A 14,984-nucleotide genomic window follows, 5' to 3' on the forward strand; every position below is an offset into this window, starting at 1 on the left:
TACAGTACATTTGACAATAAAGTTTATCCAATCCAAATCAAAAGGAACTGTACCGCTCATTGACTTGTGTGTGATTTTTGTTAATTAAAGTGAATGACATCCCCAGACTACCTGATCTTTCTTTTAGTTAAGATGACTAATGAGAAAGGTGGGAAAGTGAGGTGCTTATGAAGTTTGCAATTCAAAACGGACAGAGAATAGTGAATTAAAAGAATATACTGTATATATTTTATAGCACCGATAAATGCTCATTTTTAGTGGGCTTATACTTTGAAATTCCAATCACCAATTTCATGCGTTATAAGAAAGTTGATGCTTTATTTGGCATCGCGGTGTTGTTGTGAGTGCCAGGATATCACAAGCAATAAAAATAAATCTCACTGGCAGCGTCTTTCAGAATAAGTCATTGCTATGTATTGTCTGTCTCAGTAAAAGAAAAAAAAGGCATTCACTGACGATAAACATCTTTATAGACAAACATACCATTGTGGGAATTGATGCATTTCACAGAATGAAATGTTCCTGAGCTGAACAGTGTGAACATGTCACATTGGAGTTTTTATGAACATGATAACCCTCGACTCTCGAATATCATTCATCCTGACTTGATGCTGGCGTTTCTTCCGAGGTGCAATGGAGGGCGGCAATGAGGCGCGTGGCCAAATAATCTTTTGAGATGATGGCTTAATGCCATCAGATGTCATCAACACAACAAATGCACCACTTGAAAGTTTACAAAGTCAACAAAGAGTTCCGCAGCAGCATGCATATATTATCCATCCATCCATTTTCCGAACCGCTTGATCCTCACTAGGGTCGCGGGGGGTGCTGGAGCCTATCCCAGCCGTCTTCGGGCAGTAGGCGGGGGACACCCTGAATCAGTTGCCAGCCAATCGCAGGGCACACAGAGGCGAACAACCATCCACGCCCACACTCACACCTAGGGACAATTTAGAGCGTCCAATCAGCCTGACATGCATGTTTTTGGAATGTGGGAGGAAACCGGAGCACCCGGAGAAAACCCACGCAGGCCCGGGGAGAACATGCAAACTCCACACAGGGAGGCCGGAGCTGGAATCGAACCCGGTACCTCTGCACTGTGAAGCCGACGTGCTAACCACTGGACTACCGGGCCGCCCTGCATATATTAAGATCCACAAAATAAATCGATCGCCCCGATAATTTTGGTGGAACCAGCTACTGCATGAAAGTCATATTTTGTCTAATTTAACTCATCTCGTTTGCCCGTCCTTCATAGCAGTGTTTTTAAAACTTGGGGCAGTACGTCCCAAAAACTGCTTTGGGGGAGACCAGCAAAAGACAATTGGCACATTGTTCGAATATGACCCAGATACGAGAGAAAGTTTTACCATAGCTTGCTGGCGTCTGGCTCCAAGTCACCACTAGATCCAAAATAACATTGCTGAATAGACGATATGTCAAAATAATTTTAGAACAGCTTCCAGCAAATCTTCCGTAAATCAGTTCCTGAGAGTGTTTTGATTTGATGTATTTGGAGTGAGCGAGGGAACGCGCTTTCCGAACCACGAGAGCTGCATGTTGAGAAGTAACCCTTATGTCATCGCATCACAATTTGAGTGTGCTTAACCTGTCTATGAGCTGAATCCATCCGAAGCATGTACTAATGTAAGATTCATGAGTGTGTAAGTGGACTCAGAGCATTGCATGCCGTCTTTAAAACAAGTCTCCTGCAGCCCCAGTCCTTGGCAGGAGTTACCTCCTATTATTTATGTGGGGTGGCTGGCAGAGAAGTCACTCCCTTCAGACGTCGTTTAACTGAGGGCACAATTGTCGGATTACGACTTTGAGACACCACCAGGTTTACAAGTGGGCACCCCCTGCTTTAGTGGTGTTTCATTCATGAGCCCGTGATATCACCGAGAGATTTAAGTGGACGACCAGCATTCTAGAAGTGCTCCCTTTACCCGTGGGGTCTTCCCAATATAGCTCTGCCCACCCCCTCTTATATCATTATGGTTCCACCATCGCTCTTTGCATTGCATCACCATCATTCCTCTTTAGCCACAGTCGTCTAGATGCCTTCTCTGCCTGCTTTGAGATGTCATTCACCCTGTTCTTCTAACCAGATTCTCCAGCGTTCTCCAGACTGACTACCAAGGTAAGCACCTGCAACCAACCTCCATGAATAGAATGAAGGCTGACCACAGTCTCTGCTAGCTTCCGAAGATGAAGGACTGGGATTTCCCCATCTTTTGCGTATGCCCATGGGCCCGGAGAGGTACTGAAAGTTTATTTTTCTTAATTTGAACATGTTATTTAACCCATCTGCTTCTGTCCCTTTGCTGGCACATTGTCTTTAGGCTTCCTCAAGTCACCTTTTTCAGGGTCGGTTTTCATCTTCCTGATAGAAGAATAATGCCAACTCCGCACAGGAAAGTCTAAATCCGGATTCAAACCCACGTCCTCTGGACTATGAGGAAGATGTGCAAACCAGTTGTTCACCGTAATGCCCAGCAACAATATTTTGGAAAATAATGTTTTTACTCATGACAACCGAAACCATATTTTGGGAAGGAGTCTGGAACGGGTTAATGTCTTAATCATTCATTTGTTTGAAAACAAAATGAGTGTTTTGAGCTCCACGCGTGGTTACAAAACAAAAGAAGCTATTATCTTACGAAACCATTGAATACTATTTTATCCATAATGCAACATAATATGAACACAGACAAAAAAACCATCCTCAAATTAGAAAACCATAAATCACATTAACGGCGGTGCAGCACATTGAGCCTGCGGGAAGGTCAAGCTCCTTTATGTGCCTTTGAAAAGGAAAAAGAACATTATTCACCTAAAATTAAATATGAGCGCTGTTAATCAAACTAATGAGGCAGACCAGCTAGATGAGCAGGTCAAAACCAGCCTGGTGCTACTTTCATTACTTGTCAAAATTTGTCACAGCCATGCGCGATCACAAAATAATGTGCAGGCAACATAGAATGGCACAAGCTTTCTTGTTTTCAAGATGCTTTTCCCAGCAGTCATTTTGAAACAGTTTAATACACTTTTAAATATTGAATCGAGCTCTTTTCCTTGAAACTTTTGGAGAGGGGCATTTCTGCAACTATACGTACAATACCATTTTAAGTATGGACAAAATAAGATCCTGTCCAGATTACATTGTGGTTTAAACATTTATCAAGATGTATGTTCATGAACAAGGCCAATTAACTCATTCAATACCAGCCAATTCTGGACCAAGTCTGAAAAGACGTTTAAAAACGTCTTTGGGAGTGAATGAGTTAATAAAGAACACCTAAGTGGTGCTCCAAGGGGTGGAAGGTACAGGGAGGTCACATTACCTCCGACATGGGCAGTGACACAGACTCCTGGAGACGATGAGCCGGGCCATTATTTACTGCTATTTCAATCATACATGACCCTGCTTGTTTGCTGGTGGGCAGATTGTATCTGTTCAGAGGAGAGAGAGAGAGAGAGAGAGAGAGAGAGAGAGAGAGAGAGAGAGAGAGAGAGGGGTGCAGAGAGAGGGGAGAGAAAGATAGGAAGAGGTTTGTCAGACAAGGCTCTACCAACAATATTGCACAATAAATCCAGCAATGCATGAAAATATTACGCAGCGCAGAAGGAATAATGCAGCTACTAATGTGACCATGGAGACTACACACTATTTTACAATAAACTTTATGCACTGCTAGATTGGGTATAGAGAGCAATGGTGCATTTGGAGCCCAAGCGGCAACCGAAAGCCAAGGACGGGCAAACCAATGCTAAAACAATTTCTAGTCTTGGGATGATATTGAGATACAACAACGGTTTATGAGGTCATCACGTACAATACAAAGTATGTTACCACTATCCAATAACTGCAAAACACAGTGCTAATTATATCATTCGGGATGAATTAATGATAAAAAAAATGGGGACACAAAGCAGATATACATTATAAAGCTAATGAGCGTGGGGACAATTTTATAATCTGACCCTCTCAAGGGAAATATACATTTGTACCAGTCATTAATGTTGCAGTCACAATGTTAAGTAGCTGGTCTACTTGTGTCATAAAACAGCTTGGCAAAGTCAAGTGATTCCCGTGCTCCCATTCATCATTTGTACATAATATGCAATAAGAGGGGTGTGCATTATATATGAGCTTCTACAAACTATGCCACACACATTTTAAAGACGCTTGTGTTCAGAGTAGTGCCTCGTTGCGATGCACTTTTTAATCTTATTGTGTCTGATAACACAAGTAAATAACACTGGTCAACACACATTACAGACTTTTCAATATCAGAGATGCAAGTCAATATTTTCTTCGATTATTATTATTTTTTGCATTGTAATATAATAATAATAATAATGATATGTTATACAGTATATTTTAAAAGATTCATGAATTAAGGTTTAGTTTCAGCAACAGGTGATTTTTTCATAAATCTATAAATTATGGGACATCTTCAAATCCATATTGTTCATGCTTTGCAAGATCAAACTAAAAAAAAGAAAGAAAAAAAAAGAAAACAACTCAAAACCCTGATGTGCCCCCCCCCTCAAAAATAGACATTTTTACAAGTAAGCATCAGAAATACACTGAGGGACGCATAAAGCCACCACTGATTAAAATTTGCTGTGTAATTAAAGAAGTTCAAAGTCATTTAATAAACATAATTTGTACATTTTCTTCAAATAGCGCCATTATGGGACGTTATAAGGCTGACTGCATGAATGTCATTGCCATGGCAACCCCCGATCGCTGACGTTGATAATCTATTATGATGGTGGATGCCTCTGATATCGTTACAAAGAGTTATGCGCCATGTATGAACAAATACACGTCATGTTTATTTTATGACATAATGGGAAAATGCATTTACAATACAGACATGTGTTTGGAGTGTTAAGTCCTAAGATAATAAGATAAGAAAACCTTTATTAGTCTCGCAATGGAGAAATTCCCGATTCACAGCAGCAAAGTTATGAAAGGAAGAAGTAGAACAAACAAAATATAGGAGCTGCTGGAAAGGCAGCCACTCACGCGGCGCCATTTTGAAGTCAAAATAACAAAAATAACACAACACAACACATAGGACACAGGCAGTCGTGCAATCTTCACCACTTTTCTGCATAAACGTTGTTGTCTGAAGCAGTTATAGATGAAAGAGGAGAGGATCAAAGTGCCCTTTCACCAGTGGATCAGAGACGTCATGCTGAAAATGTGCACACGTCTGCTACAAGCTAAGTTTTGAAAGCAAACACGAAGCTGTAGCGTCCATTGACGAAAAAGAGATTGGCTCACATCTCCTGTCCCATGTAAATCCACTTCAATTCCAAGCCGCGACTCCCAGTTCCACATCCGCATCGGCGCTCCGCACTAACGCTCCTTTCTTCTCATGGTCGGCTCCTCAAGCCTTACATCCATCCAGCCGCAGACCGTTCAACAGGACCGATCTCTCCGCTGAACAAAGTGGGGCTGTGAAAAATGCTGCCCATAACAGGCGCAAGACACAAGCGCCCCGGGACTGTCCAGCAACGACAGTCAAATGGCGCCGACATTCCTCCCAGGCAAAAACAGTGCTGGTATACCCATGCTGCCGATAAGGCGCAACCACTAAGCACAGTTTCCTCCTTGATGAATGTTGTGGCCAAAAATGCTGAAAAAAGTCCACATCAGGTCCACACGACGTAACAACAAACACAAAGTGACAAAACAAACACAAAAACAACAAAAAAAGCAAGGCTCATGAGAGCACTTGCCGATGGCTGCCTACTCGGGCGCCATCTTGACTTCTACGTCCTGGCAGTAGTGTGGGATACTGACTAGCTTGCCTGTCTCATATTCAGTGGTGTGGGATTTTTTTTTTCTTCTCTTAAATTCCAAAGCCATTCATGCAAGTTTAACTGAAGACTAAATTTAGTCCAAGTGTGAATTATTGTTTGTCTATATGCGCGCTTGCTATTGACTGACAATCAGCACACGGTGTAACTCGACAGAGGTTACCCCTGACCCAACTGAGGACAAATGTTACCAAATATGCAAGGATTAATGTCATCATAATAATGTTAATGTGCCTTGTGTATAGGATGCCATGAAAGCAAGTTCATTGGATGCTAAAAAGGTGCTTTGAGCAAGCTTTTCATAATATAAAGGGGATCGTATTACATCATCACATTATGACAAATAAAGTCCCTCTGCAATCAACCACAAATCACATACATAATTTTAATTTGCAATATGTTGAGCAATGTCATCATTATTAGGCAAAACCAAGTTGAAGAATGAAAACAGAGCAATGGATGCTCTAGTTGGGCAGTGTCCTGACAGAATCTTGAACAGATTTGTTGAATGACTAAATACATTTGAACCAAAAGGTGACATCTTTACAGCCATTGGTGGTGAAGTGGCTCACATAGCAACTTTTATTTCTCACTTAATGCACTCCTCACAATCACGCTGAGATGTCTTCTCGGGGCATTTAAATCGATCGGAACCGCATTCGCCCATTTCGGAGCATTCATTCTCATTCCTCCTGTCCAAGCAATAGCCCCTCCCAATCCAAGAAAATGACTAGGTCTTCACTTTTCCACATCACAAACTGAGGTGCCACCCCCATACTGCCCCTGCAGACTCAACATGCACCCTCTTTCTCAGAGAAGCCACCAGTGAATCACTGTCATTTTTGCACCGGAGTTTGGGAGAAGTGGCTCATTTCACACTCTGAGTCTCATTCACTTGAATGAGAGGTCTCCAGCCACCAGAGCGGAGCGTCCTTGCTTCTCTGGCCCGACTGTTGTGGCTCCCGCCTCGAGGCCGGAGGCGGCCCTGGCTTTGGACGCCACAGAGTGAAGAAGGCAAGCTGATTCGCTGAAGTTGATTCGGCGACGCGGCTAAATGGATGACAGTGATCTCATTCTGAATGACTGAATGGCGGTGAGCTTTGTGTGCCGCTGGCGAAATCACTGTCACGACTTTAGTAGACGATACGCGCTATGTGAAATGTTACGGTGAAACCTCACATGCTGCGTGTTGCCATCAGGCGCACGGCTGTTGAAAAAGCAAGAGAGGCCATGCAGTGTGGTGCCGGGTCAAGCGGAGTGGTGTGTGGTGTCGGGCTGTTTGGGGACTAATGGAAAAGAAAAATACCTACCAAAGCAACTCATATTTAATCAGAAACTCGATTGCCATTGTGCCAAAGGTAATATTGTCACTGTCGAAAGCTTATAATAGCATGAAATTCCCCCTTATACATAATAGCATGAAATTCCCCCTTATACATATATATATATATATATATGTATAAGGGGGAATTTCATGCTATTATTATATATATATATATATATATATATATATGTATAAGGGGGAATTATATCTATATATATATATATATATAATAGCATGAAATTCCCCCTTATACATATATATATATATATGTATAAGGGGGAATTTCATGCTATTATGTATAAGGGGGAATTTCATGCTATTATAAGCTTTCGACAGTGACAATATTACCTATACCTATTACCTAATATATATATATATTTTTTTCCCCCCCATATTTATCCACATCATATTACAGCACTGTTAAAACGTTTAATCCTTTCCAAAACCTGTTAAAATGTTTTCAGTGCGATTAAAAATGTAGTTTGGCAAAAACAAACATATTCATGCTTTGCAATTGCTTAGGGAGAATACCGTACTGGAAAACACACAAGATCTATGTACAGATATACTGTATGTGCATGTTTAATCATTCTACCAGTGAACTAGTCAGTAGTCAGCTACTGTATATACAGTATATGTCTATATTAGTAATAATTTCAAGCACTTCAAGGCACTTCCACGTCCAAAATTCAAGCACATTTCACATCTTGAAAAAGTCACTTCAGAATTTCCAGAATCCATTTGGTGCACAGGAAGCCTCGTCCGAGCAGTTTCCTTTCAATCTTTTTTTTTGTATTGCGTCTGCGAATGTTGCAAACATGCAACCCCATGAGACTCAAAGAGCATTTTCGCTAAGCAAACATGATGATACAACTTCACTCGTGAGCGCTTGGATGCTCCACCACGCTCATCTACATTGGTCTTGCTCGAAGGCACAAATGACTATTCATGAAGATGACTTCTTTACATCATCCAGGAGCCACATGGCGGAGGAGAATAGTTCCCCTGCAGGTGCTCACCACCCCCATCTTCCTCATTCCCCTCATCCATGCAACTACGTCATGCAAGCATGCACTTGCAGGTCGTATCAGTCGGTACACCTGCAGAAACCGGTGACGTGTCATACAAGAGCTGTGGTGAGCATTGTATCTTGACAAAGATACTCTCATATTCTTTATTTTAATTGCTGCGCCGTCATGTTGTGTGCTATTTTGATTGATTGGCCATTTGCAGCATATGTGGAATAGAGTTCATCATGAATGGACCAATATTGTCCATGTGTGTGAATGTGTGAAGGAAGAAAAATAAAATCCCCTTGACGGACAACAAGGTGTCATGGCATCACTATTGGCAACAACAACAACAACAAAAACAATATTAAATAATAATTCCATGACAGAAATTAAGACCCCAAAAAATGCATCTTAAAATACCAAAACATGCTGTTGAAATAGTGTCACTCTAAAATCGAGAGTTCTCCTCTTTGAAAAGACACCGTTTTGTTGCAGTTCTTTTGGAACAAATCGTATCATGCAGCTGTTCCTAATGTTGTGGACTCTGAGGGTAAAAACACAAGCGCACACCAACAAAGACATGATTACTCAAACAAAAGAGAAAAAGGCACAGAGTAATTTCTTCCCTTGTGCACCATTCAGTGTTCCGTCTCGCAGGACCGACAGCGGCTCCACTTGAGGTAAACAAACAAATATGTGTGAATATTTCATTTTCTCTAAGTACACACAACCACAATATGGCGCTGATTATTTACACTCACTCATTACTTATGCATTGCTTCATCTGGCTAATGCTCTAATCATAGGTTGTTGATTTTTTTCTTTGTTTTTTTTTGTCATCTCAGCCATCCTCATTTGGGCTCTCTGCCGCGTGACTGATTCCATGCGACCGAGACACTTTGCCTCTCACATGAAAGCTATTGTTTAGGGATTGCATTCGAGTATTTTCGGCACCGCACCTTGACACAGAAGTATTTAATAAAGTTGTCATAACGCTCCTTTTTGACCACGCCTCCTTCACGGTGCCCTACAGATAATTAATAATAACACCCGAGCATTAAAATGTTACCGTTGCATAAAATACATCTGAAGGCTTTGGCGACAGATGGCAGTAAAACACTGCGCAGAAAGCCTTTGCAACACTTAGGAGCAGCTGATGAAGGCTTATTATTCTAATCATATTTCATAAGCTTACAAGAAGCACACCATAATGTGGAACCTGTTAGTGGTTGAATTCATAATTTGCAGCTCACTTAGCGCCTCACTCTCTTTGTGGGAAGAGCGAATGTTCTCGGTGGCGTTTCATACCTGCGAGCAGGGAGTGTAAATAGGTCGCATGCATTAAATGTAGGAGGAAGACAGCCGACACCTTGGAAGAGAAATTCACCAGATTTGACTCCCACTATGATCGTGTATCATTTTCAATCATATCACAACACAGCTCTTAAATTACTGTTCTACTATGGACTTCGGTTATCTGAACTTCATCGACATAAATGAACACTTCACTCACTGTTCTGGTACAGTGCAGCATTTGTTTTGGTAGTTGTACAACACACTGTATGTGATTAGCAATTTGTTCAGGTTCTACAGCGTAGCAGGGTAAAAACGTGGATGGTTGGTGTGTAAGGTGAGCAGTGCCAGGCTGCTGCTCTTGTTCCTTTAGTGAGGGAGACTACAGAATGTGGACTAAAGTCCCAGAACATACCTTTTCATCATCGGATTAATCAATGAGCTCAGCTATTTGTCTCCGAGTTCTACTAGAGATCAATGAAACACCACCAAGACATTTAGGATAACCTCCCATTTTTTGGGATTTTAAATCATTTTCCCTCCCTCTTAAGAAAAAAAAAATCAGAAATAGAATCAATCTGTGCTTGGATTAAACATCTGAGATCATAGCTCCATCAGTTCAATTTTGATGGCGCTCATCCTCATTGAGGTTCCATTTTGAGCTCATCATATTTTGTCTCCTTAATATATTGACTGGTAACGTTCTTTGGTGGCATCACAAAAGTCTCCCACAGAAAAGCGAGAGAAAAAGAAAAACAATCAAGGAACTGTATCGTCGTGTGCAACACAAGGTCAATAAAGGCATGCTTGGATGCGTCCAGTGTGAGCGAACTTTGTTACAACCTGAGAAAACACTTTTCGGATGTGCAAGAGGAGAAATGATGTGCAAGGAGGACTTTTGATGTCTCACTTCACAAATGCACAAAATGCAACCTGTTTTGCCGCCCGAAAGAAGACAAACACGGTCCAGATTTGCACTGACAGTATGTGCCCATTAAAAAAATATATATATTACAATGTGTAATTAACATACAGCATACAGGTAGTATTGCTCATACTGGCAGAAACTGTAAAATGGGTTCCGTTCTTTCAGGTAAAAAAAAAAACGAGTGATCATTTCACAATTCTGTCACAGTGTGTAAATGTACGAGCATGAGCGCCTCATTAAAATAAATGCTACTCCTTTCGTAATCATGAAGTGATTAAAAGCCATTTGGAGAATTCAAAAGATAGCTCGTGCCAATTGTTCTAGCCAGAAAAGGTAATCAATTGTCCTTTTCTAATTAAAACTCCACATTGCAAAATGAATTATCTGCCCATTATTCATTGGGACCCTAATTACAGTCGTGATTACTTTAGTTCTGACTTTCCCCTAATCCGGGTTTATAGTGGGATTTGTTTGTATGGAGGATATGTCGCTTTGGTTCCAGAGTTGCAGTGGCCGCATGTGGTGTGAGCCATCATGCCATTCATTTTCTATAATGCTTATCCTGTTCAAGGTCATGAGGGGACTGCAGGTCAATAACATATAATCATAAATTGCGTATTTTGCTACTACATTGCATGTCAGGTTAGTTTCTGGGTAGTGGCGGCACTTGTGTAGTGCGGGAACCTCAGAACTGCCAATCAGACGTGTTAATTATCACTGACTGGTAACATTGAAGTCGTACATGATATTTTTACTGTGTTTCTATGCCGGTCCCGCAAACTATATCTTCACACAGTCCGGTGCACAGTTTGGTGATTGCTGTCATTAAGTTGGCAAAAAAAAAAAAAAAAGTGCTTGTGCATTGTTACAATGTCAGGACAATATAAATATGCTAAGATGTATTCTTTGAAGAATGAATAATAATGTTTGGAAAATGCAATATTCTGATTTTAGAGAAGTTCCAGGCTAAAAGTCGTAACAAGTTTTCCCGAGTTGCATGTGAACAGTGGCCAGATGAGATGAATGTAGTCTGCCTGCTGCTCAAGTGCCAAAAAAGCCAGTCCTGTTTTTCTTTTCCCCAATAATGTACGTGGAGTAAAACTCTTGCATGTGGACAATGTAACCAATTTAGGACAAATAAAAGCCAACATAAAAGGGCCTAGGGGAAAAATGTGGAGTTTTGTCATTAGTGTCTAACAAGCAAGGAGATCTCGGACTCCAATTCCTCAGCACAGAAAACAAGTTATGAGGCGCATCACTCACAGACACTTCAAATCAAAAGTTATGAGCATTTTAAAACACACGGAGACATAAAGGTCAACAATATCATTTGTAAACCTGCTATGCTTCACTTTTTTTTTTTTTCGCTTGTGGAAAACAAAATAATTCAAACTCTCATTCTAAGGCGAAGACTGTCTAGGAATGCTTTGAACAGTATGTTGGCTTGCTTGCAAGCTATCGAATTTTAATGTTAGAAACAAGCTGAATCCTGAGTTTCTGCTCTGAATCAGTGCTCATAGCGTTGCACATATTCTTTCAAACTTCCATACTAGAATCAAACAAAAGGGTTCTTGTGCTTTATTAACCATCACCTACTGTCAAAAGGAATGATAAAGCTGTGATTGATTACAAGATATAAAGTGTATGTTTTGAGATATTTGGAGTAAATAAGTCAATGACCTGATTTAACATTCACATATTCTTGTTCATTTGGCCGCCGTTAATGTCTAGCCTCGGAAATTGTTTTATGTTGGGAATGTTTTTGTGTGTTTGTTTGTTTGTTTGTTTTAAACACACTGTAAAGGTACTTAAGCTTGAAACTTGACTTCTGGATGTATGGGGGAAGGGCGTGCAAGCAATGTAGAGGACAGCGAGTCAAGCAGAAAGGGAGTTCGCAGTCTGCAACTTATTATTTTCAAAATTATGGATCAGACCACTCTTATTATTGCTCCTGCTATTTTTTCATCTTTATCTTTCAAAATGCCCAGTAAAAAGAAACAAAAAAGTGGCATATATTTCAGTTCACCATCCAACAAAAAGGAAATATTATTGTGCAGATGGACACATTGTGTATGTTGCTCTTCAACTCTGCAAATAAAAAACAAAGCTCGTGTTTTTCCAATAATAACATACAGAGTCAACCAACTACTAAAATGCACCCAAAGTGCGGTTTGTCACCACCCAATTAAAAAAAACAACAACCCACATACACACAAAAACAGAGGGAAAGTGTACCATCATCGATAGCGGTGCCAACAACAAAAATGTCCCAGTTTGAAGAAAAATTACATTGGCTCCCTTGTGTGCACGCCATGCTGTGTAATAATATAACAGTGCAGTGGCGGCCTTTTGTCTTGCCCCCTGTAATGTTCTATTAGAGCTCTTCAAAACAAAAGTGCTGGAGAAATACATTAGAGTGTTCCCGAAGAAAGGCTATTCAAGGCAATTGTGTACTTCAAATCTCCTGTTTACATGCACAATATGGATTCTTTCATGAGATACAACATGTATTGGAGCACCATTTCACTCGGAATAGTGCACATAATTAAACACAGGCGTCATATTGACATTTTTAAACCGACAACGCTAATCAAAAACATTTGCTACAAAAGCTCCTTGCAGGTAAAACCCTTTTAGTGGAAAAGAAAGGGAACAAAACGATTGATTCAAGTACAGGATATTTAAATGCCACGACACGCTGCCAAATTCTTGACAGCAGAAGCTGAAAATGTGTGAAAATGTGAACTTCAGAAAATGTGTTTTTGCACCAAAACTGTGTTGATCGACTAGAAGGAAGATTGCAAACCTCGGAGCAGGTGCAACAGCTGTCTACATCACCCACCAGAGGGCTTTTAATGTCATTTAAATAGACCCTCCACGTTGTTTAATGTGTTGATTTGCACTCATCCTTCCAACTACTTGTGGGAGCAATTATGTCATTATAAAAACGGCAGCGCATAACAACCCAGCGTGGCTAAGCAGCGAAGAAAGCGAAGCGCCTTTTTCCTTTGCAGCGCTTGCTGGGATGTTAATCCAACGCACTCTCATATCAATGATGGAAAAAGGTTGACTCATTCGGGCATTTCTTTTACTGACACACGCAATGTCTGACCCACAAACAGGCCATCGCAGGTTATGCGATGTGTTTTGCCAACATCATTTGGCCACTGTCTCTCAATTGTGTTGGCTCCCACGATAATTTGCTGTATTGTGTGTACATTTGATGGAGGATGGCTTTGTCAACGTAAGCTTTCACACATGCTACAAATGCAGTGGCGGGTTTTAGTGGAGTGACACACACACTCAACTCAACTCAATTGTATTTATGGTGCACTTAAAACAACCACCGCTGCATAGAAAGTGCTGTACATGGAGCAAAAGTAATTCATACGACAACAAACAAACAAACAAAAAATCCCAAATTAATAACAAAAGACAGTAGAAAGCACAAAAACACCAAATCAAAAAAATAAAGTCTCATGCTGAGTCAAGAGCCAAAGAATCAAAATGAGTTTTAAAATGAGCAGCGAGGGTGCTTGGCGAACGTTAATTGGGAGGTTATTCCAAAGAGAGGGACCAGCACCGGAAAAAGGTTCAAAACCCGTCTGAGCCGCCGCAAATTTCTCGGTACCTCAAATAGTGTCTGGCTCGCAGACCTCGCGAATGTACTTGTAGCATTACATGCTAATGACAAACCACTTAAATGTCGAACTTAAACCATGTTATAGACTTATTTTGACATTTTGTTTTGCATAAAACAGAAGGACAAAAATTGTATTATGATGGAAGGGGACTTTCGTAATAAAAGGGAAGTGGTCGAATCTGCGTGCGATCGAGCAATTAGTCATTTGATTATTTACAGTCAGAGGAGTATGAAGTGAACTGTGTAAAAAGCCGATTCAGTCTGTGAGGCCAATTCTCGTGCTAGAAAAGCAGGTCGTCACTGCTCAAACGGAACCGCATGACGCCAATGTAATCATTTGCATATGAATGCAACCGTTCCACGATTAAGGCTAAAAGGAGGCCCAGCACAGCGGCAAAGTCTCCTTCCTCTCTGCCGCGACTAAAACATGGTGATCACTTCGATCCGCTTTCGACAGGCAAACGCATATGAATGTGCTCCAGAATCTGGTGAAACAAATCAGGGGCTGTATCGCTACAAACCAAGTTTCCTTTGTAATCTGATGGCACCAGTGTATATTTACTGCCCTCTGTTTTTAAGATTTAATACATTTGACCTGTTATCAGTGCAGGGCTCAAACCCTTGAGAGAAAGGCTTAAAAACAAGCACTTTCCAACGTTCGTCACCTCACAGCTTTGCTTATTTCCCTGACGAAGCTTTAAGATATCGTACGAAATACTTTGTACTGTGATTGGTGAAAAACGCAATTCTTACCGAACTGTCACCGACATCCATCTGTTATTGCTGATGGTCTGGCTGGCGGCCACACTGAGGACATATTTCCCGCCGCATCCAAGTTCAGCAACAGGATTTCCGTCTTGAAGGAACACGTGAACAAAGTGGCCACCAAACTTCTGCTCCTGGGCTGAAAAAGAAAGGAAATAATTCCAAGTCTATTTGCTTGTC

General features: G+C 40.9%; 1 protein-coding gene across 1 annotated transcript in view; it reads right to left on the reverse strand.

The window, feature by feature from the left end:
- Positions 1 to 14,984, reverse strand: part of eys (EGF-like photoreceptor maintenance factor) — a 141,193-nt gene that overhangs the window by 24,897 nt on the left and 101,312 nt on the right. Inside the window, exons 39-40 of the mRNA XM_086122554.1 lie at positions 14,793 to 14,943; positions 3,345 to 3,453 (exon numbers count right to left, since the gene is read on the reverse strand). Of these exons, the coding sequence (XP_085978680.1) occupies positions 3,345 to 3,453; positions 14,793 to 14,943 (260 nt within the window). The remainder of the gene's footprint in view (positions 1 to 3,344; positions 3,454 to 14,792; positions 14,944 to 14,984) is intronic.

The sequence above is a fragment of the Hippocampus guttulatus genome, chromosome 10, assembly GCF_054856545.1.
Source record: "Hippocampus guttulatus isolate MCC_2025c chromosome 10, RoL_Hgut_1.0, whole genome shotgun sequence".
Lineage (NCBI taxonomy): Eukaryota > Metazoa > Chordata > Actinopteri > Syngnathiformes > Syngnathidae > Hippocampus > Hippocampus guttulatus.